Genomic DNA, 22673 nt, shown 5'->3' on the forward strand with positions numbered 1-22673 from the left:
GTGTCTGCCTGGGGCACACAGATTGCCTGCCTGTGTGGGACAAACGTGAGTGAAGAGCTCTGCTCAAGAATTGTGTGATGTTAGCTGGGTGGGAGAAGCCCCCCCAGTTGTTGAGATAGCAACGTATTTGTTTAGTTAGTGCCGGACAGGCTAGGATTTATTTTTATGTTTTATTTTTTGTGTTGCTTTCACGTTAATAAATCTGACCTGAGGTCAGCCTGCTCAGAAACCTGCTGTACGCCTCAGATTCAATGCACAAACCACGTGTCCTTTGACCCCAGCAAAGGCGATCCCAGAGTGTTTTGTCACATTGTGGTGGAGAACGCGGGCATACCGTGGCACAGGCGACAGCATGGAAGACGTGGTGAAAGCCTTAGTACAGTCCACTGCCGTACAGCAGCAGGCCACTGCCGCACAGCACGAAGCTAATCGCTTGATGGCCGCACAGCTGAAGGAGTTACTGGACATGACGGTTGCAGACCGCCAACTTCTCCAACAGGTGGTGCAGCGCCTGGTGAGCATGCCTGACGCTGACCCGGAAGCAGAGTCCAGAAGGATCCATGTGAGTCGATACTGGCAAAAGCTGACTGCAGAAGATGACGTCGAGGCATACCTGACAACGTTTGAGTGGACGGCATTGAGAGAGAAGTGGCCGAAGGCACGATGGGCCGATTTGATTGCCCCGTTTCTCTCCGGCGAGGCCCAAAAAGCTTACCATGATTTGGACCCGGAGGTCGCTCAGGACTTTGAGAAGCTGAAAGCTGAGATCCTGGCCCGGCTGAGTGTGACGACGGCTGTCCGTGCACAGAGGGTACATCAGTGGACATACCAGCAAGATAAACCGGCGCGGTCTCAGATGTTCGACCTGATCTACTTGACAAAGAAATGGCTGCAACCCGAGGTACTGACAATACCCGAAATAATCCAGCGGGTTGTCCTGGACAAGTACCTGAGAGTACTACCCCCAGCGCTGAAAAGGTGGGTAAGCCAAGGAAATCCCACGACAGCGGATCAACTTGTGGAGTTGGTCGAGCGTTATTCCGTGGCAGAAGGACTTCCCGACGACACCGCCAACCCCCGGTCTGTGCCTCCTCCTCGTGGAACCGGTAAGACTGTTCCAGGGACCACGGGTGAAGGAAAATCGCTTAAAACTGTGGGGGAGGAGTCCGGGACTGCTCGCACTCCGAGACCAAGAGTATTGGACGGTGGTCTCAGTAGGGGACCTGTTAGGTGTTTCCACTGCCATGAGAAGGGTCATGTTTCTGCGAACTGTCCTGTTACCGCTGAACCCATGCAGTGCGACGTTATAGACTCTAGAAAACGCATGTCTTTGGTTACACAGCTAGTGAGTGTGAATGCGGGTCAAAATGATACAGTGAAACACCTGTGTGAATTATCTGTTGATGGGAAAAATGTTGTGGCATTACTAGACTCTGGAAGTGTGGTGACTCTGGTGAAAGCTAGTCTGGTGGCACTTCCGTCTGGTCCGTCTGACAAGTTTTCTGTGACGTGTGTGCATGGTGACACCCGCTCGTACTTAACAGCGGTCATATGGATTTCTACTCCCTATGGGTCAGTGCAGCACAAAGTGGGACTCGTCCCCGCATTGTTACAGGATGTAATCCTGGGCAGGGATTTTCCCTATTTCTGGCAGTTGTGGGAGAATCAGTTGCTCCTTCACGGTAGCTGTACTCGTGAATCTTCTCCCATGCCATCTGGAGGTCCCGAGTCCCTAGAGGAGACCCCACAGGAAGATGTTGCTGGGGAGGTTGGTGAATCTAACCTTCAGTACCCCTTCTCCGTCATGGCGGGGGAAACAGAGGAAACTGAGGAACCTCAGCGAGAGGCGGAGGCAGACAGCCATCCGGCACCCTGCCTGCCAGATTTGGGAGTCCAGGTGGATGACTTCCACAGCGAGCAAATGAAAGATCCTACCCTAACTCCGGCTAGGAAAAATCTAAAAATGATAGATGGGGTACCCGTAGAACCTGACACTAGGCTAGCGTACCCGTATATGGTTCTTGAAAATGATTTGCTCTACCAGGTAGAAAAAAAAGGGGAAGACACAGTGCAACGGTTAGTGGTACCCAAACCTTATCGGCGGAAGGTACTGGATTTGGCCCACGGACATATAATGGGGGGACATCTGGGGGTACAGAAAACCACAGAAAGGATATTGCATTGTTTTGTGTGGCCTGGAATACATTGTGATGTGCGTAACTATTGTGAGTCCTGTCCAGAGTGCCAAATCGCGGCCCCTAAATCTCAGTTCCGTAGCCCTTTGGTACCCCTTCCTATCATCGGGGTCCCTTTTGAGAGAATTGGGATGGATTTGGTTGGGCCCCTTCCCCGATCCGCACGTGGGCACCAACATATCCTCGTCATCATGGACTATGCCACTCGTTACCCGGAAGCCGTCCCTTTGCGTAACACAGCTACCAAGACGATCGCCAAGGAATTGGTACAAGTGTTTAGTCGGGTGGGAATTCCAAAACAGATACTCACCGACCAGGGGACTCCCTTTATGTCGAGGGTAATGAAGGAGCTCTGCAGGCTCTTACAAATAGACCCGTTGCGTACGTCTGTCTATCACCCTCAAACAGATGGCCTGGTTGAGCGCTTCAACAAAACCTTAAAACAGATGCTCCGGAAGGCGATAGACAAAGATGGGAAGAACTGGGATTACTTGTTACCCTATTTGCTGTTTGCCATCAGGGAAGTTCCCCAGTCTTCCACAGGGTTTTCGCCTTTCGAACTGTTGTACGCCCGTCGTCCCCGGGGACTGCTGGACGTCGCAAAAGAAACCTGGGAAGGTCAAGTCACTCCCTTTAAAACGGTGATCGACCATGTAACACAAATGCAGGATCGTATTGCCGCTGTCATGCCCATTGTTAGGGACCATATGTTACAGGCCCAGGGAGCCCAGAGGCAAAGTTATGATAGAGGCGCTAAGGTCCGTACATTTGCACCCGGCGATAGGGTGTTGGTCCTAATCCCTACGGTGGATAGTAAATTCCTGGCGAAATGGCAGGGCCCATTTGAGGTCCGAGAAAGAGTTGGTGAAGTGAACTATAAAGTGTACCAGCCGGGTAAGAGAAAACCGGAACAGATTTATCATGTGAATCTGATAAAATCCTGGAAAGACCGCTCTGCCCTAACGGCGGATCTGCCCCGTCCGGTTTGTTCACCTACTGTACCAGAGGTGCAGGTTGCTGAGACTCTCTCAGAACGACAAAAATCTGAGGTTAAGCAATTTTTGTTACAGAACCGACAGTTTTTCTCCGAAAAACCTGGCCGGACTAAGTTGGTGAAACATGAGATTGTCACAGAGCCTGGCGTCACTGTTCATGTGAAGCCCTACCGGATTCCGGAAGCCCGCCGTGAAGCCGTCTCCCGGGAAGTGATGGCAATGTTGGACTTAGGAGTCATTGAGGAGTCACACAACGCCTGGTCCAGTCCAATTGTGTTGATACCTAAACCGGATGGCTCCATCCGGTTTTGTAATGACTTTAGGAAACTGAATGCAGTTTCTAAATTTGATGCGTACCCTATGCCCCGGGTCGATGAGTTGATCGACCGGCTTGGTAAAGCCCAATACATTACGACCCTGGATTTAACAAAGGGGTACTGGCAGATTCCTCTGGCCGAGGCGGCCAGAGAGAAGACGGCCTTTGCTACACCGGAAGGTCTGTTCCATTATGTCTATATGCCGTTTGGACTTCACGGAGCTCCCGCAACGTTCCAGAGATTGATGGATCGAGTCTTGAGGCCTCACAGACAGTACGCTTCTGCCTACCTGGATGACATCGTAATTTACAGCATGGACTGGGAAACTCATCTCCAGAAGGTACAAGCGGTGATTGATGACCTGCGAGATGCAGGTTTAACGGCAAACCCCAAGAAATGCCACATCTGGCTTGAAGAAGCCCGATACTTGGGCTACGTGATTGGCCGAGGAGTGGTTAAACCCCAGATCGACAAAATACAGGCAATTCAGGGCTGGCCACAACCAGTGAACAAGAAACAAGTGCAGGCTTTCCTGGAGATTGCCGGCTATTATCGCCGGTTCATACCCAATTTTGCAGCCATGGCTACTCCCTTGACGGATCTTACCAAGGGGAAGGGTTCCGTCATGGTAAAATGGACCTCAGCTGCTGAAGAGGCCTTCCACAGCCTGAAACGGGCTTTGTGCTCTCAGCCCGTACTAGTGACTCCTGATTTCAGCAGCGAGTTTGTGGTACAAACTGATGCCTCTGATACTGGTGTCGGAGCTGTACTTTCCCAGGTGAGGGACGGAGTCGAACACCCGGTCCTCTACCTCAGTCGGAAACTGAATGTACATGAGCAGAGGTATGCGGTGGTTGAAAAAGAGTGCCTAGCCATTAAGTGGGCTCTCGACTCCCTCAAGTATTACCTAGCCGGTAGGAAGTTTAGGCTGGTCACAGACCATGCCCCTCTCAAGTGGATGCACCTCCACAAAGACCGTAATAGTCGGGTAACCCGGTGGTTCCTTGCCCTGCAGGCTTACTCTTTTACGGTGGAGCACCGACCTGGGGTGCAGATGGGGAACGCCGATGCCCTATCCCGAGTGCACTGTTTCAAAAGTGTTCTTGCTCGACCGGAGTGGTCTGAGCAAGGGGGGGGGGTTTATGTAAGACTCATGCTGGTGTGCTAGTTGGAGGCAGATATATATCGCCCAGGTGTTTGTCCTATGTGAATTAGGCCACTCAGTATCTTCAGGGTGCTAATGGGTTAATGATTGCAGGAATAAAAGATGACCAGCTGGGTGTTTCCAGTGTCTGCCTGGGGCACACAGATTGCCTGCCTGTGTGGGACAAACGTGAGTGAAGAGCTCTGCTCAAGAATTGTGTGATGTTAGCTGGGTGGGAGAAGCCCCCCCAGTTGTTGAGATAGCAACGTATTTGTTTAGTTAGTGCCGGACAGGCTAGGATTTATTTTTATGTTTTGTTTTTTGTGTTGCTTTCACGTTAATAAATCTGACCTGAGGTCAGCCTGCTCAGAAACCTGCTGTACGCCTCAGATTCAATGCACAAACCACGTGTCATTTGACCCCAGCAAAGGCGATCCCAGAGTGTTTTGTGTATGAGGACCAAGAAAAGGGGCAGCATTGCTCCTAGAAGACACAGTGTTTGAGGCCCATGGGAAAGAACAGCATAGGTCCTAGTAGGCACTGTGTATGAGGCCCAGGAGAAGGAACAGCTTAGGTTCTAGTAGGCACTGTGTGAGGCCCAAGAGAAGGAGCACCATAGGTCCAATTTTGCACTGTGTATGAGGACCAAGAAAAGGAGCAGCATAGGTCCTAGTTAGCACTGTGTGAGGCCCAAGAGAAGGAGCACCATAGATCCAATTTTGCACTGTGTATGAGGGCCAAGAAAAGGAGCAGCATAGGTCCTAGTTAGCACTGTGTATGAGGCCCAAGAGAAGGTGCAGCATAGGTTCTAGTAGGCACTGTGTATGAGGCCCAAGAGAAGCACCATAGGTCCAATTATGCATTGTGTATAATGCTCAAGAGAAGGAGCACTATAGGTCCAAGTAGGCACTGTATGAGGTCCAAGGGAAGGGGCAGCATAGGTCCAAGTAGGCACTGTGTATGAGGACCAAGAAAAGGGGCAGCATTGCTCCTAGAAGACACAGTGTTTGAGGCCCATGGGAAAGAACAGCATAGGTCCTAGTAGGCACTGTGTATGAGCCCGAAGAGAAGGTGCAGCATTGGTCCTAGTAGGCACTGTGTATGAGGCCCAAGAGAAGGAACAGCTTAGGTTCTAGTAGGCACTGTGTATGAGGCCCAAGAGAAGGAGCACCATAGGTCCAATTTTGCACTGTGTATGAGGACCAAGAAAAGGAGCAGCATAGGTCCTAGTTAGCACTGTGTATGAGGCCCAAGAGAATGTGCAGCATAGGTTCTAGTAGGCACTGTGTATGAGGCCCAAGAGAAGCAGCATATGTCCAATTATGCATTGTGTATAAGGCCCAAGAGAAGCAGCATAGGTCCAATTATGCATTGTGTATAAGGCTCAAGAGATGGAGCACTATAGGTCCAAGTAGGCACTGTGTATGAGGCCCAAGAGAAGGAGCACCATAGATCCAATTATGCACTGTATGAGGCCCAAGGGAAGGAACAGCATAGGTCCTAGTAGGCACTGTGTATAAGGCCAAAGAGAAGGAGCACCATAGATCCAATTTTGCACTGTGTATGAGGACCAAGAAAAGGAGCAGCATAGGTCCTAGTTAGCACTGTGTATGAGGCCCAAGAGAAGGAGCACCATAGATCCAATTATGCACTGTGTATGAGGACCAAGAAAAGGAGCAGCATAGGTGTTAGGGCTAGCGGAACGCACCAAATAATAAGACAGATAGAGTATGGTGCGTTCGCAGCCCGGGGTCCACCGTGCAGAGATGGAACCTGCTGCCAAGTAATGACGGACTATATGGCGGTACAAAGTGAATACACACACGGGTTAACCTCACCCTGTGTGAAGGAAGCGTACCCTGTTGCGTCACAGGACCGCGGTACCACACCAAAAGCGCAAGCAAGGAGTCTTAGAACTCAATCCCAAGACACAGGATTTGAGTGCATAGAGACCTCATGCGCTCGACACCGCAACTGTGGTGTCAGAGTGACTGAAATAATTATAACAAAGAAGCACGAGAGTGCATGCGGTGCCGCACTGGCGAACATCACTAACCACCCAGGCTTGGATCAGGAAAGCGCTGTGAAAGCGCACAGCGCTGCACTGGCGGTCACAGCAATTAGAGGCTGTAATGTGTGTAACGTGCTGATGGTTAAGTCGGGCGCTAGGTAGCAATCATCCACCTTCCGCGAGCAGTCATACAGTAGGAAGGGGATTTTAAAGAGCGACTTTCATCCATCGACATACATCCATCAACACACACACATTATCAAGACTATACTAGCGCATGGCCGTGCGGTCATGCGCAGCTATATAGTTGCAGCACGTTCAGGACCTTCCAATAAAGGACCAATGGGAAGCTGCTACCAAAGTTTTGCCCTTTCAGGACCTTCCTGGAGGACCAATGGGATGTGCTGCAGTACCTGAGCATGTGAGCCTTGATCTCCAATGGGAGATCTTGCCCTGGGCATGCTCAGAAAGAGAAAAGCAGGACTTAGCCCCAAAAGCATCTGCTCTCCGCTGCCCAACACTGACTTCAATGGCAGAAGTAGGAAAAGCAGCAGTAACTCTTTGTACAGAGTGAGACTGAGCAAGACGCTGGGACCGACGTCTCTGCTGAGCAGACTCCACTGCGGCTGGAGAAGAATGGGAGACCGCAGCGGAGATGGCTCGAGATTCCCCTTGTGCAGAAGCGGGAACTCGACACCTAACAATAGGTCCTAGTTAGCACTGTGTATGAGGCACAAGAGAAGGTGCAGCATATGTCCTAGTAGACACTGTGTATGAGTCCAAAGAGAAACATCAGCATAGACCCTATTTGGCAATGTTTTGAGGCCCAACGGAAGGAGCATTATAGGCTCTAGTAGGCACTGTGTATGAGGACCAAGAAAAGGCGCAGCATAGGTCCTATTTAGCACTGTGTATGAGGCCCAAGAGAAGGTGCAGCATAGGTCCTAGTAGGCACTGTGTATGAGGCCCAAGAGAAGGAGCATCATAGGTCCAATTATGCACTGTGTATGAGGCCCAAGAGAAAGAGCAGCATAGACCCTATTAGGCACTGTGTATGAGGCCCAAGGGAAGGAGCATTATAGGCTCTATCTATATACTGTAATGAGGCTGGCCTTGTACAGAATAGATTAGATTTTGCAGATTTCTGAGAGTCGATCACTAACATCATGTATTGTTGTCTCTTTCAAGGACGTCTGGTCATCTTTACCCCTGGTTCCAACGATCATGTCTGCCTCTCAACACGTCGGCTTTTGGACAGAAGCTTCCCAGCAAGTGTTGGCTGGAGGATCTGCAGGTAAGTGTCATATTTATGATCAGTATATATGCACAAGTCTGGATGCTGTACGTGGGACCAGTCTCGGACTAGTATGCAAAGCAGCCCACCAGTGACATTGATTCTGGGGGGCACGCTGTCCAGAGTCATGGAATATTTTCTGACCCTTTTTCACAAATTTACCAATGCTTTTATATAATAATAAACTGGTTAGTTTTTTAAATGAGTGATGAGATGCTGCTTCTGTCTGTATGTGTTGCAATTACAGCTCATGTAGGGTGTCCCATTCCTACACAGAGGCCCACCTGGAGATTCCCTGTCCTCCGATTGGCCAGTCCGAGCCTGTGAGCCTTTTACACAGGCATGGAGAGTGTAGATCCTTACTATGAAGCTACAGGAACTCTGTGGCCATATGGTGCGTCTGGATTATGGAGACATTCATCTGATGAGACATGAAAAGATTTTTTTTCCTGTTGAGTTCCCTATAAATACACGTCTGTAGAGACCCTGTAATGTCTTTTATTACTTGTAGGTTGTAATGACAAGTGGTACCATCTTATAATGAGCAGTAATACCGCCTTGTACATAATCTATTAGTTTTCTATGCATTATAAAACTGACCTTTCCATGGTATAAAGACTTGAATACTTTGTTTTATCCTATTTAGATCTGAAGACCTCACCAATAGGTAAAAATTTAAACGTATCAGGCCCATAGTCCAGTGTAAGACCCTTGGACCTCCCCGAGTTCCTTTCCCCCATCCATTATTGAACCCCTTATATCGCAAGCCACACATATTGTACTTATGAGTTTGGGACAACTCTCTCAGAAGGTCATTGTATGTTCTCTCACAAAATTACAAGTGAGAACAGAGGCAGAGTGCTGCGGACACATTTTTCATGACTGCCTTCATTCAATATACTCAGCCTCTGACATCTGTCATTAACTATGCAAAGTTTGTCATTGAATGCCGTGCTCTGCAAAGGCAGCCACTAAATTGTAAAAATGTAATTATACTGAGAACTTTTCATCTCAGTTGCTGCTTTTTACATAGGTACTGGTGGCAGCAACAGAGATGACAAAACAGCCGCTAGCTGCTTTCTCATTCAGCCCGCTGGCTGCCAGGCGGACGCTCACTGTGCCGGGATGTTACTCTAAGTTTTAGCTGGCACCATTCAGGGTAGTGGAGATTCCCCAGTACTAATCCTCCTGGATCATTTGGTGGGGGGGCAATATTCCAAAAATGTTGTGCCCGTGCATTTCTCAATGCAAAGTGCAATTTTAGATTTTATTATTTTCTCTTTCCCCCATGACGGCACCACGGAGAGAGAGGGATCCGCGCTCAGGGACAGGAAACCTACAGGTCAAAAAGGCAGTACCTCTCTCCCACATCAGTTGGTTTCCTTTCCCTGATGGGGAACCTACAGCACGTACCTTAGGAATCTTCGTGGGATGCCGGGGGCCGATCCAGTACGGTTTCAGGCAGTGGGGCTCCCTGCCTCGGCTGGGTCGGTAACATTTTCCTTCCCCTGAAGCAGCACTGCCGGGGTCGGCGGACCTTGAGGGAGAGTGGGGAGAGGCAGTGAAGGAGGAACAAGTCTGCTTCTCCCGAGAGAAAAAAGAAAAAAATTACACATGACAGCTTGGCTTTTGAGAGGGAACTCCTAAGCAGTAGGGGTTTCTCATCAAACTTAGTATCCACTATGTTACAGAGTAGAAAATTAGTAACCACTAAAGCATACGGGAAGGTATTGAAAAAATTCATTTCAGTGTCAGGTTCTGACCCAACTGGAGAAATCCTAATAGAAAAAATCCTTGCGTTCCTACAGAAAGGGTTAGAACAGGTATTAGCTACCAGCACCCTGAAAGTACAGGTAGTGGCCTTGGGAGCATTGTACAACCATGATTTAGCCAAAAATCGCTGGATTATTAGATTCATTAGAGCCTCAAGTAGATCCAGACCTATCCATCTCCATACTACTCCTCCCTGGGACATAAATCTTGTACTAAATGCACTAACTAAACCCCCCTTTGAACCCCTGTCTAAGGTTCCTTTAAAAATCTTATCCCTTAAGACCTCTCTTCTTGTAGCCTTAACTTCTACCCGCCGCGTTAGTGATATACAAGCTTTATCGACGTACCCACCCTTCACTCAAATACTTGAAGATAGAGTAATTCTTAGCACTGACCCAGCTTACTTCCCCAAAGTCTTGTCACAGCCCATAGGACTCAGGAGATCTCCTTGCCCTCCTTCTGTCCCAGTCCCAAGAATAAGAGGGAAGAAGTACTGCATACTTTAGATGTAAAAAGGTGCCTGATCCAATATCTGACAACCACAAGAGAGTGTAGGAAGGATAGGGCTCTGTTTGTCTGCTTCCAGGGTCCACGAACAGGACAAAAAGCGTCGAAGGCCACACTGGTGAGATGGATAAGAGACGCCATCACCCTATCCTACTCTTCTTGTGGGGCAGCCATCCCGGAGAACATAAGAGCCCATTCAACCAGAGCAGTGGCATCATCCTGGGCAGAGAGAGCTGGCGCTTCAATACACCAGATATGTAGAGCTGCCACCTGGTCTTCTCCCTCTACATTTTTCAAACATTACCGCCTAGACTTGACATCTTCTTCAGATCTGACTTTTGGGAAAAGGGTTCTGGAGGCAGTGGTCCCTCCCTAAATGTACAATCTCTGCAATTCTCTCCGTGGTGCCGTCATGGGGGAAAGAGAAAATTGTAGTTACTTACCAATAACGGTATTTCTCTGATCCCATGACGGCACCCGTACATTTCCTCCCTTTCACACACAGGTGTGCACACTAGAGTGAGTTAGTTATTAGTATTAAGTCATGCGGTGCCTCTATTAAGCTTAAATTGAATAGATTTTGTTTTGAATAACCATTTAAGTTGCAGCTGAAAGTTCTGCATAATGCTCTTTAAACCACCTGATGTGGGAGCGAGGTACCGCCTTTTTCACCTGTAGGTTTCCTGTCCTTGAGGGCGGATCCCTCTCTCTCCGTGGTGCCGTCATGGGATCAGAGAAATACCATTATGGGTAAGTAACTACGATTTTAAAGCAAAAAGTGCAACTTTCTACCAGTTTAAGGTTTTCTCCTGGCTCTAATCACCTCGTCTATGGACATCGTCCACTTCTCCCCGCTTTATTTTGCCTTGATGATTTTTTTTCCCCTCTGTTGTGTTAGAGGACTTCTGCAGAAAATAATGTGATTACCGGTATATTTTCTTCTATGGATTTCTGTAACAACAAGCTGCACATTTCCGCAGTGTTGGGAAGGAATGTGCTGAACCAATACTTTTCTCAGTAGGTGAAATATGAAGTTTTCCGGCTTCGCCTAATGAACTGGACTCTGGAATCTACGGCTCAGTAATATCATTTCATGAATTTTCTGCCAAAGGTTGTGCTGTAAATGCCTTTAGTGGTGAAATAAGTATTGATAATTGCCAAGTAGTTGTGGTATGGATGTGCAGGTACAAGACTTTTATGGGCATCTTATGGTATTTTATCTGGTTTTATAATTGGGTGTTAAAACGTCTTTAAGCCTTGACCCTTTGAGTGGTACTTTTTAAGGGGTTACCCAAAAAGCAGCATTAATCATCTATACACTGGATGCGGCTTCAGTCTGAAGCACAGGGGTCCAAATACCCTTATGGGAATGGAGTGGTACTGACCATCTCTCCCATAGACAACAAATGGAGCAGTTGTTCCACATGCTCACTACTAGCTCCATTCATACCGAGGACTCGGTGACTCCCATTCTTGTGATCAGATAGGATCTCATGGGTCGGATACCCTTCAGTGATCATACCACCTTTCATGAGGCTATGTGATATGTTATTTATGGGTCTACCCCTCTAACTCGGCTCCATTAGGGCACAGCTATAATCAAAACTTGAACACATGGGCTACTTGCACAGTGAACAAGTCTGTATGATCATGTTCACACACCACCAAGAAACCTGAAGACACAAAAGAGAATAGTAAAACCAAAAACACTCAGTTTGAAAAAATGTTGCAGTAATCCGCAAGTGCTAGTAAAAGATGTAAAAAACAGGGTATTTGGTTGATACGTTTTTTGCAAAAAATGTATACTAAGCTGCTCTACCAATCTTCACGGTATACCCTTATCAGAGCAGTCCTAACTAATGTATGCAATCCCTATCTGATGTATTTAAAAACCTGATCATCTGTATATAACCTGTGCGAACAGGGTTCAGAGAGGAAAAATCCATGTGTGCATACAGGGCAGAACAGCTCTTGTGCAGATAGCCCAAGAGGAGTGGTGGAACTCCCCAGTCGTGTAGACACAAGAGAACAATTATGGAAACAGGAACACATGGGCTACTTGCACAGTGAACAAGTCTGTATGATCATGTTCACACACCACCAAGAAACCTGAAGACACAAAAGAGAATAGTAAAACCAAAAACACTCAGTTTGAAAAAATGTTGCAGTAATCCGCAAGTGCTAGTAAAAGATGTAAAAAACAGGGTATTTGGTTGATACGTTTTTTGCAAAAAATGTATACTAAGCTGCTCTACCAATCTTCACGGTATACCCTTATCAGAGCAGTCCTAACTAATGTATGCAATCCCTATCTGATGTATTTAAAAACCTGATCATCTGTATATAACCTGTGCGAACAGGGTTCAGAGAGGAAAAATCCATGTGTGCATACAGGGCAGAACAGCTCTTGTGCAGATAGCCCAAGAGGAGTGGTGGAACTCCCCAGTCGTGTAGACACAAGAGAACAATTATGGAAACAGGAACACATGGGCTACTTGCACAGTGAACAAGTCTGTATGATCATGTTCACACACCACCAAGAAACCTGAAGACACAAAAGAGAATAGTAAAACCAAAAACACTCAGTTTGAAAAAATGTTGCAGTAATCCGCAAGTGCTAGTAAAAGATGTAAAAAACAGGGTATTTGGTTGATACGTTTTTTGCAAAAAATGTATACTAAGCTGCTCTACCAATCTTCACGGTATACCCTTATCAGAGCAGTCCTAACTAATGTATGCAATCCCTATCTGATGTATTTAAAAACCTGATCATCTGTATATAACCTGTGCGAACAGGGTTCAGAGAGGAAAAATCCATGTGTGCATACAGGGCAGAACAGCTCTTGTGCAGATAGCCCAAGAGGAGTGGTGGAGACTGGGGACTGGGGAGTTCCACCACTCCTCTTGGGCTATCTGCACAAGAGCTGTTCTGCCCTGTATGCACACATGGATTTTTCCTCTCTGAACCCTGTTCGCACAGGTTATATACAGATGATCAGGTTTTTAAATACATCAGATAGGGATTGCATACATTAGTTAGGACTGCTCTGATAAGGGTATACCGTGAAGATTGGTAGAGCAGCTTAGTATACATTTTTTGCAAAAAACGTATCAACCAAATACCCTGTTTTTTACATCTTTTACTAGCACTTGCGGATTACTGCAACATTTTTTCAAACTGAGTGTTTTTGGTTTTACTATTCTCTTTTGTGTCTTCTATAATCAAAACTTGTAGCTTAGAGGCAGACTGTGTTATCTTAAAGTTGTCCCTCATACCAGACCATTGGGTGATTCCAGAATAAGACTAGATTGGGGATTATTGGGTATACTGTAAAGGCTGAGAACATTTACATAGACTTCCATTCTATATGATAAAGAAAGATAAATATTTTTTTAAGAGGCACACACCCTTAAAGGGAATGTTCAGTTAGAAAATGGCCTACTGTATAAAAAAGTGTTTTATGTTATCCTTAATTTTTTTCCTATATAAAAAGAAATCAGAAATTTAGCAAATTTTCACCCTGGCCACTAGGGCTTACATTAGACTCACACTTCTTGTTTTGTTCAGAAGACTTTTCAGCGGTCTAATTATCAGGATTCCAAACATAGATATACAGTGTCACGCATTTATCGAGACAGAGAGGAGCCAGAAGACTGCAGCATCTGATTTCTCCTACTCTTGCGCTGAATAGAAGCACTTCACCATATTGAATTGTGCAGGTTTCTTTTTGCAGTGCAGGGGGTTAATCTGCTCAGTTGAGAACTCCTGGAGACTTGCATTAAGGATCTCAACTGTTCACTGTTGGACACTCCCTCTCCTACATATTCTGGGCCCTGGTAAGCACTCATTGCCAGAGATAGCTTCATTGCCAGAGATAGCTTCATGGTTTGAGAGATGGTGGTTTGTTTTTGTTGTATGAGAAGGCATTTGGTGGATTTATCTGAGACTATTGCTAGGTTTTGGTTGTGTGCTAATTCCCCTCCTTCTCCTACTTTGGTTTTACCCCATCTTCCAGGTGTTTACCTCTGTTGTCTGTGTGAGTATATTTGTATGATTGGTATTTTCCTTTATTTTTGTTCATAATACCTTGTTTGTCTGGTTGGTGCATTACTGTGCACTACTACTCCCATCTACTCCCACAGACTGAGTGCGTATTCAGGAGCAAAGGCAAGGTACGTGGCTCCGGCGTCTTCACCATCAGAAGTAATGTGGGGAATAGGGTGAGCTAGGGCACCCCTAGCGTTAGGGATAGGAGAGGACCCCCTGGTCCCATGACATACAGTAGATGGCACCTCCTTCTCCCTTCACAATGACCAAATTAAAGCATGCCCAAATTATACTTCCATATAAGCAATATCTATGTGAATAATATTTATGTGTAGAACCAGAAGTAGGAGTCTAATATAAGGCCTAGTGGCGAGTGTGGAAATTGCAAGATTTTCATTGAATATAGATAATAATAGGAAAAATATGCCTATTTAATGAGTAGGCCATTTTTCTGATGACTGATTCCCTTCAATAAGTTTGGTTAATTTTTGACAATTTAATTTGAAATTTAAACCTGTGGTCATGGAGTCGGCTGGATGGGCGTTACAATATCTCCCATAAATTTTTGTAAATCTGCAGTTTGACATGTTTTCCAACAAGTCTCCCATTTTTCTGCAAATATTGTGAATGCCAAATTTGTGACTTTTTGACCTCACTGGAGCAGCCCACCGTCTTTGGTAAATTCTGGATTGTATTGCAGATTGTCAGCCAGCACTGCACTCGTACACATCGGTGTTCGCCAGGGTCAGGCTAATTGTAAATCCAAGTAACTTATCAGTCAGTGTGAGAGGATGAGTGTGGGGGTTTATACATCCCTTCCTTTTTGATAGTTCACTTTCGTCAGTAACTAAACAGTTCTACATGTACGATTAAGAGTCACTGAACTCGAAACACATCAGATATATTTTTTATGCCCATGCTACTATTTTAATGAAGTCATAATAAAGTGTTTTTATTTTTAATTCCCTTTGCTGGACTGAAAAAACATTTTTTCACAACTTTAAACAGTTTTACCCCTGAGCATCATGAAAGTGCAGGAGCTTGGAGTGTACATGAGAACTGTATTATATCTGTATTGAGAATCCCACACTTTGTGTAGTAAAGGGTTAAAGCCTTTTTTTTTTTTTGTAATTCTCGTATTATCAAGGTTGTGCAGAATTAGAGAAACATGGCAGCTTTCTTTCAAAATAGTGCCACAACAGATTTGTCTGAAGGAGAGGACAGCGAGTTCAGTGTTGATGGGCCTCAGGGATTGCATAACATTCTGTCACGTGAGCCCCGGGAGTGCCAGTGCCGACAGCGCTGGCATCATAGGCGAGTATAAGTGTTATTTTACTGAGCGGTAACATAACGATTTAGAATTGGTTGTCTGAGTAGTAGTAGACAACCCGATTAGCACGATTTTGCCAGATTCTGTTTTCACCTCCCTGACCAGGCCAAATTTTTCAATTCTGTCCAGTGTCACTGTATGCGGTAATAACTCTGGAATATTTCCACAAATCACAGTGATCCTGAGATTGTTTTTTTTTTGTTTCATGACACATTGTACTTTGTTAGTGGTAAATTTAGGTTGATAAAATTTACATTTATTTATGAAAAGATTGGAAATTTGACATTTTTTTTTTCAAAATGTTTCAAATTTGAAATTTTATACCCTTTCACCAGATAGTCATACCACACAAAATAGATAATAACCTTTACCACATCTGTTCCATATCATGATCATTTTTAAAATATTATTTCTATTACTCTATTATAGTTTTTAGTTAGGATGTTAGCAGGGATAAAAAGTTTAGCAGCAGTTTTTCATTGTTTCAATGAACTTTACAAAACTTATAATATAAGAGGATACTTCAATTTTCAAGTGAATTTGAGGGGCCACTGTTTCAGAAAACCTGCAAACAAGACCCCATTTTAAAATCTGCGTCCCTGGATATATTCAAAGCAGCATTCAGGAAGTTAGTTAAAGGGAAGCTGTTGGCAGGATTGTGCACAGTAACCTACAGACAGTGTCAGGTCAGCGCTTATTACAATGATACCTTGGTTGATGAAATCCGTCTTGTGGTTATTTAATCTTTATTTCCAGTTTTGAGTTAATGATATGCTCGTGCTCCGGGGCGGCCTGTGGGGGTCTTCATGTGGTGCTCTGATTAGGTATTCATCTGTATGGCTTCTGACAGGTCACTGATCCCGCACTGACCTGCCTCCTACTTTACATATTATATTGTTTTGAAAAAAACTTAAATTCATCATGCAGGTGCCAGTGGCGGTGTCTGCGCTGTAGCATAATTCGGAACGCAATAGATTATACTGCGCAGGAACGGCCGGTGCCATTTTGAGAAAGAATTTATTTTTTTTCCTGAAGAAAATTTATATCACTAAATAAAATGAATATGTGGATATTATAGATCCGATCATGCTACATTGCAGGTGCTGCCTCCAACACCTGCATGATTAATGTGATTTATATAAAAAAAAAACAATAAGATATACAGTATGTAAACTAGGGGGCAGGTCAGTGAGGGATCAGTGACCTGTCAGAAGCCATACACATGAATACCTAATCAGAGCACCACATGAAGCCCCGCCCACAGGCCGCCCCTGAGCACGAGCATATCATTAACTCAAAACTGAAAAATAAAGATTGAGAAACAACCACAAGGCAGATTTCATCAATCAAGGTATCATTGTAATCAGTATAACAGCACCGACCTGACACTGTCTGTTGGTTACTGTGCACAATCCTGCCAACAGGTTCCCTTTAATTCTTCATGTGTTTCGCATGAAGTAATACAAAGTGGAAAGGAAAAATTTAAAATTAAATTGTTTGTAGTAGTCTCAAATTTTTCATATTCGCAATGTTACCTCTGTACCGTCTTCAGTCTATGAATTTAAACTGGAATCTTTTCATTCACATAAAGCAATTGGAGATTTTTGAAAATAGAAACTGTCACTCTCACGCCCTGACTGGTGGGCATGAGCTCGGGGGTTTTGTGGCTCCACTGTGCCACAAACCAGACTACCCTGGAAGGGGCGTGACTATGACAGCTGCCTGGGTTTTCACTGGAGCCTCTGATGGTGAGGACAGGCTTGTGCAGCAGGCAGCTGCCAGGTGCTACTCCAGGGTGGTGTCTGGCTGTGGCTGCTGATCCCACTTGGGAGACAGGAACACCTGGATTGGTGCGGGCATTAGGCAGGACTGGCAGAAGAGCACGGCTGGAACACAGACGAGTAGGCTGGTGTTGTGAATTCTGTAGCCAAGCTCCCTCCTGTGGTCGTGAGTGGTACTTCGGCTGGTTCTGTCTATGAGCTTACTTTGGTGGATGAGAGTGGTACTGCGGCTTCTGAGTTTCCTTCCTCAGGTGATGAGGTTAAGTCGTTAGGTGCTGCTCTATTTAACTCCACCTGGTGCTTTGATCCTGGCCTCCAGTCAATGTTCTAGTATTGGTCTTGCTTCCTCCTGGATCGTTCCTGTGGCCTGTCTATCCTGCATAAGCTAAGTTCTGCTTGTGTTACTTTTGTTTGCTATTTTTTCTGTCCAGCTTGCTTTATTGGTTTTTCTTGCTTGCTGGAAGCTCTGAGACGCAGAGGGAGCACCTCCGTACCGTTAGTCGGTGCGGAGGGTCTTTTTGCCCCTCTGCGTGGTTGTTTGTAGGTTTTTGTGTTGACCGCAAAGCTATCTTTCCTATCCTCGGTCTATTCAGTAAGTCGGGCCTCACTTTGCTAAATCTATTTCATCTCTGTGTTTGTATTTCATCTTTACTCACAGTCATTATATGTGGGGGGCTGCCTTTTCCTTTGGGGAATTTCTCTGAGGCAAGGTAGGCTTATTTTTCTATCTTCAGGTCTAGTTAGTTTCTCAGGCTGTGCCGAGTTGCATAGGGAGCGTTAGGCGCAATCCACGGCTACCTCTAGTGTGGTGTGATAGGATTAGGGATTGCGGTCAGCAGAGTTTCCACGTCTCAGAGCTCGTCCTATGTTTTTGGTCAATGTCAAGTCACTTTGTGTGCTCTGAACTTCAAGGTCCATTGTGGTTCTGAATTACCTGTTCATAACAGGCTGGCACGGCTGAGACAGGGCTGGCAGAGACACGGCAGGAAACAGGACTGGCTAGGACAGCAGGAACACAGGACTGGAAGGCAGGGCAGGAAAGGCAGGACTGGCAGGAACACAGGGTTGGGAGGCACTGCAGAGAACACAGGACTGGAAGGCAGGGCAGGAACGGCAGGACTGGCAGGAACACAGGATACACAGGACGGGTTGATGTGGTGTATGAATCAGGCTGCACTCTGATGACACCCGAGTGCAGTCCTATTGTGAGTGTGATGAAGGAACAGGTAGGGACCTGTACACACAGAAGATGCAGGTACGGTAACAAGCCAGAAGGAAAGGAAAATGAAGGAACAGGTAGGGACCTGTTCACACAGGAGGACCAAGTAACAAGTAGAAGATGGAACTAAGAGAAGGAGAAGGCAGAGCCAAGGACGAAGCCGCAAGAGGCGGAGCCAAGAGCGGAGACGCTGGAGGCGGAGCCAAGAGCGGAGACGCTGGAGGCGGAGCCAAGAGCGGAGACGCTGGAGGCGGAGCCAAGAGCGGAGACGCTGGAGGCGGAGCCAAATAGTACCGCAAAGAGCGGAGCCACAGAGCAAAGCCAGAGAGTGCGAAGCAAGGTCTGAGTGCGGAGTGTAAGCAGACAGAAAACACAAGGAAAGAAAGCAGGGAAGGAAGCCACGGACAAGGAGACCGAGAAAAGACAAAGTACAGACAAGGCAATAGAACAAGACACAGGGACCAGGATATTCTGCCTCCTGGAGGGCGGAAAACAAGAACAAGGCAAAAGCACAGAGAAAAGCTCAGAGGGAGTAACTCAGAGCAAGGCCAGGCAAACTCAGCAGCTAAACACTAACTGAGCTAACACATTGCACAGGCCCAGACCACAGGGTGGAGCTGCACTATATACAGGAGGCCTCTTGGTAATTGGTCAGGAACTGATTGGACAGGTGCACCTGATTCCTATAAGAACCAGAGAGTTCAGGCGCCGGCCCCCTATACACATAGCCATGAAGCATGCACAGAGCAGAGACACAGAACATGGAGCTGGCATTAAAGAGAACGCACATCATGGCCTGGAGCAGTGGGTAAGATTGTGTGAGAGATGTGAGGCCATGCTGTGATGCCAGCAGAGTTGTTACAGAAACTACCGTAATAAAGTATATTGGAAAGTTGCAGACCTTGCCTTTATTATTTTGATTAAACTTATTAAACTTGAATCAACCTTTTTTATATAAATTCTATATAAACCGTGTGTGTATTGACGTTTCAGTGCACCTATATAAAACGTCCACAAGATGGCAGACTGGACCCTAACATTTTATTTATTTAAAACTGTACTGTTGGATGGCCCTTTATGTACTGAAGGTTACAGAGATTAGTATCTTTTTTATTTATTTTTTTTATTTCTAAATCTAACATTAAAAGAGAATATTATTATTTGTACACTTGTCATGGTGTTCTGCAGTGAAATGGAGAGCTTTGCACAATGTTCTGATATAATTCTTGGAGTTTTGTTTGCTACTCTGCTACTTTGTGAAGAAATAACTCTGAACTAGTATTAATCATTTAAAATAAATCTGATGAAGAAAAATCTTATTTTTGTTGCATTGCTATTGCAAAGTGTCCCCATAGTCCATATGTTCTGCCTATCTGCAATTTTTAAAGTGGACCCTGGAGCGATAATAAATGGGGCACTAGTATTAAAGTATTCCTGTAGGTATAAGCATACTCGGAGTGATACTGACAGTAAGTCATCTACGTACGGTGGCGTTTAAAGGGTTATTACCAAAATAGCAAGGTAGCACATATCCTCTGGAATAGCATGCTGATCGCTGGGTAGTCTGACTGCCTGGACCCTGAGAACAGTGCTCAAAAACCGAACTATGCAGAGCCCCGTCTTGCATGGAGTGAAGGTACACATACTGGACCCCCGCTCAATTCATTTTCTATGACACTGCTGGAATTGGCATACTCTGCTTTCTTCAGCAGTCCCGTAGATGGTGAATTAAGTGGGAGTCGAGGATGCGCACCTTCACGCCTTTCAAGCATTGGACTATTAGCCCCATTTTTAGGACTGCTGCTGGTCACCAAGTGGCGAGTTATCCTCTATCCTGCGGTAAGGGCAAATAACTTTTTATTTTGCGACTGATCCTTTTAAAGATTAACTTTTATTTCCCCGCGCAACGTTCTACTTTCAGTCACGACGCCGGTTCTATCACCGTTCTATAATAATAATAAATAAAAATATTTAATTTTATATAGCGCTAACATATTCCACAGTCACAATCTAAATTCCCTATCAGTATGTCTTTGGAATGTGGGAGGAAACCGGAGTACCCGGAGGAAACCCATGCAAACATGCAAAAAATTTGAATCCAGGACTCCAGCTCTGTGAGGCTGCAGTGCTAACCACTGAGCCACCGTGCTGCCCAGTGAGAGAGCGGTGGCTCCTGCCCCTGACTGACACTCGCTCAGCATTGGGGCCGGTTGTCAGGGTGGGGGGTGTAGTTACAGCCCCCGCTCTTTGTACTCAGAACGGTGACTGAAACCGGAACACTGCGGGGCAATAAAGTTAATTTTCTCCCCGCAGCATTCATCTGGGCAGGTTAGTAACACTATTTACCCCATATCTGCAGCTTTGATTTTCTGGCCTTCACTATGAGGTATCCATGACATGCTCTCCTTATTTTACTGCTCGGTACAATTAGGAACGCACTAAATGTTACACAGTTTTGTTACATTTTTTTTATTTCGTAAAAGTAGGAAAAAGTATTTCCCTGTTCAGTCATAATGTTTTAATTCTGTTGAAGGAGTTTGGCTACGTTCACATTTGCGTTGCTGGGCGCAGCGTCGGCGACGCAGCCAACAACGCAAATACACAACGCAGCGTTTTGCGATGCATGCGTTGTCATAGGATCATACAGAGCAGGAATTTTGGCGCAGGAAAAACGCTGTAAGTAGCGTTTTCTGCGCCCTCTCTTTGCGTCAATATGACTCATGCGTCGCAAACCGCAATACAACGCATACCGGCGCATGTCCATGCGCCCCCCATGTTAAAGATAGGGGCGCATAACGCATGCATCGGTATGCGCCGCCGACGCTGCGCCAAACACCGCAAATGTGAACGTAGCCTTTCCTGAGATCTTGTTTTTTTTGTGCAGGATGAACTGCACTTTTTGTTGGGACCGTTTTGGGATTGAATACCGTACTTTTTCCAGCCTTTTCCTGGCAAGTTGATCAAAAATTCTGCAGCTTTTTTTTCCAGGACGTCCCTTTTGACAGCACCACCAGGAGGTTGTCCTTCTTATCCTTGATAGGGACAGGAACAGAGAAGAGGTTAAATAGTTCCTCCCCACCTCCACCGTTCAGTGGTTTTCCTGTCCCTATCAGGGACAGACACAGAGGAGTTGGTGCGGCTTACCGTGCTGAAGATTCCAAGACAGCCGGTCGAGCAGGTTCATCCCTCTCCAGAGGGCTCTGAGCAGCGGACGCTTGCTCCAGCGGCAGACTCCGCAGAAAGCGCTGACTCCGAGGGGGGTCCCTCAGCGCAGGTCAAGCTGTGTGCTCCCATCTTCGGCGCAGCCCTCTCCAGAGGGCTCTGCGCCTGCAGCTGTGTACCCGGCACACAACGGCGGTGATCGCACTCCAGGCGCGAGGCGTCATCGGGAGCGCCGGCGTCGACTTCCGGTTCCAGTGACGACTATCCGGGGTGGAGGCCCGGCCCTCGTTGCTGCCGGCGGGGACGCTGAAGAAGCGCGACCTCGTGGGATGGTAGTGGGGCCGGGGGGGAGGAAATCCAGCCCACGGTTCAGCGCGTGTTCCATCAGGGACGTGTACAGGTCCAGCGCAGATCATCAGGAGGATCACCGGCAGCTGAGCTCGGAAGGAGGACGAGACAGATGATTTCAAGCCTGGTAAGACAGTCTATTTAAACACAAACATCTGACAGCACACTTGTCCTAGGAACATGGTGCAGGTCGTGCAGACATTCAGTCCTCAAAGCTTGCCCCAGAACATTTAAATTATACATAGTGGGGTTTATTTCACAGCATTAGTCACACACGACCTATAAGGCGTTCTTATATCTCTATTGCAGGATAAGGAAGCGCCCAAACGTGCAGCGGCAGTTCCCAAACGCAAGACGAATAGATGTCCACTATGCTCTAGCAAACTTCCAGAAGCACATTCTAAGAAATTGTGTGACGACTGTATGTCGGGACTACTTAAAGAGGAACAGTCCTCCTTTCTAGATAGTATTGAAACTATGATTACAGAGGAGGTACAGTCCACGGTATCAGCCCTGATGCCGGTTGAATCCCCCCGTCCTAAAAGGCCC

At 46.3% G+C, this 22673-nt stretch overlaps 1 protein-coding gene across 1 annotated transcript in view; it reads left to right on the top strand.

Moving 5' to 3' along the window:
- The window catches only part of SLC25A21 (solute carrier family 25 member 21), a 592393-nt gene that overhangs the window by 12834 nt on the left and 556886 nt on the right, over positions 1-22673 (top strand). Inside the window, exon 2 of the mRNA XM_069731960.1 lies at positions 7851-7956. Within this exon, the coding sequence (XP_069588061.1) occupies positions 7887-7956 (70 nt within the window). The 5' untranslated portion in view covers positions 7851-7886. The remainder of the gene's footprint in view (positions 1-7850; positions 7957-22673) is intronic.

This window comes from Ranitomeya imitator, chromosome 1 (assembly GCF_032444005.1).
Source record: "Ranitomeya imitator isolate aRanImi1 chromosome 1, aRanImi1.pri, whole genome shotgun sequence".
In the NCBI taxonomy this organism is placed as follows: Eukaryota; Metazoa; Chordata; class Amphibia; order Anura; family Dendrobatidae; genus Ranitomeya; species Ranitomeya imitator.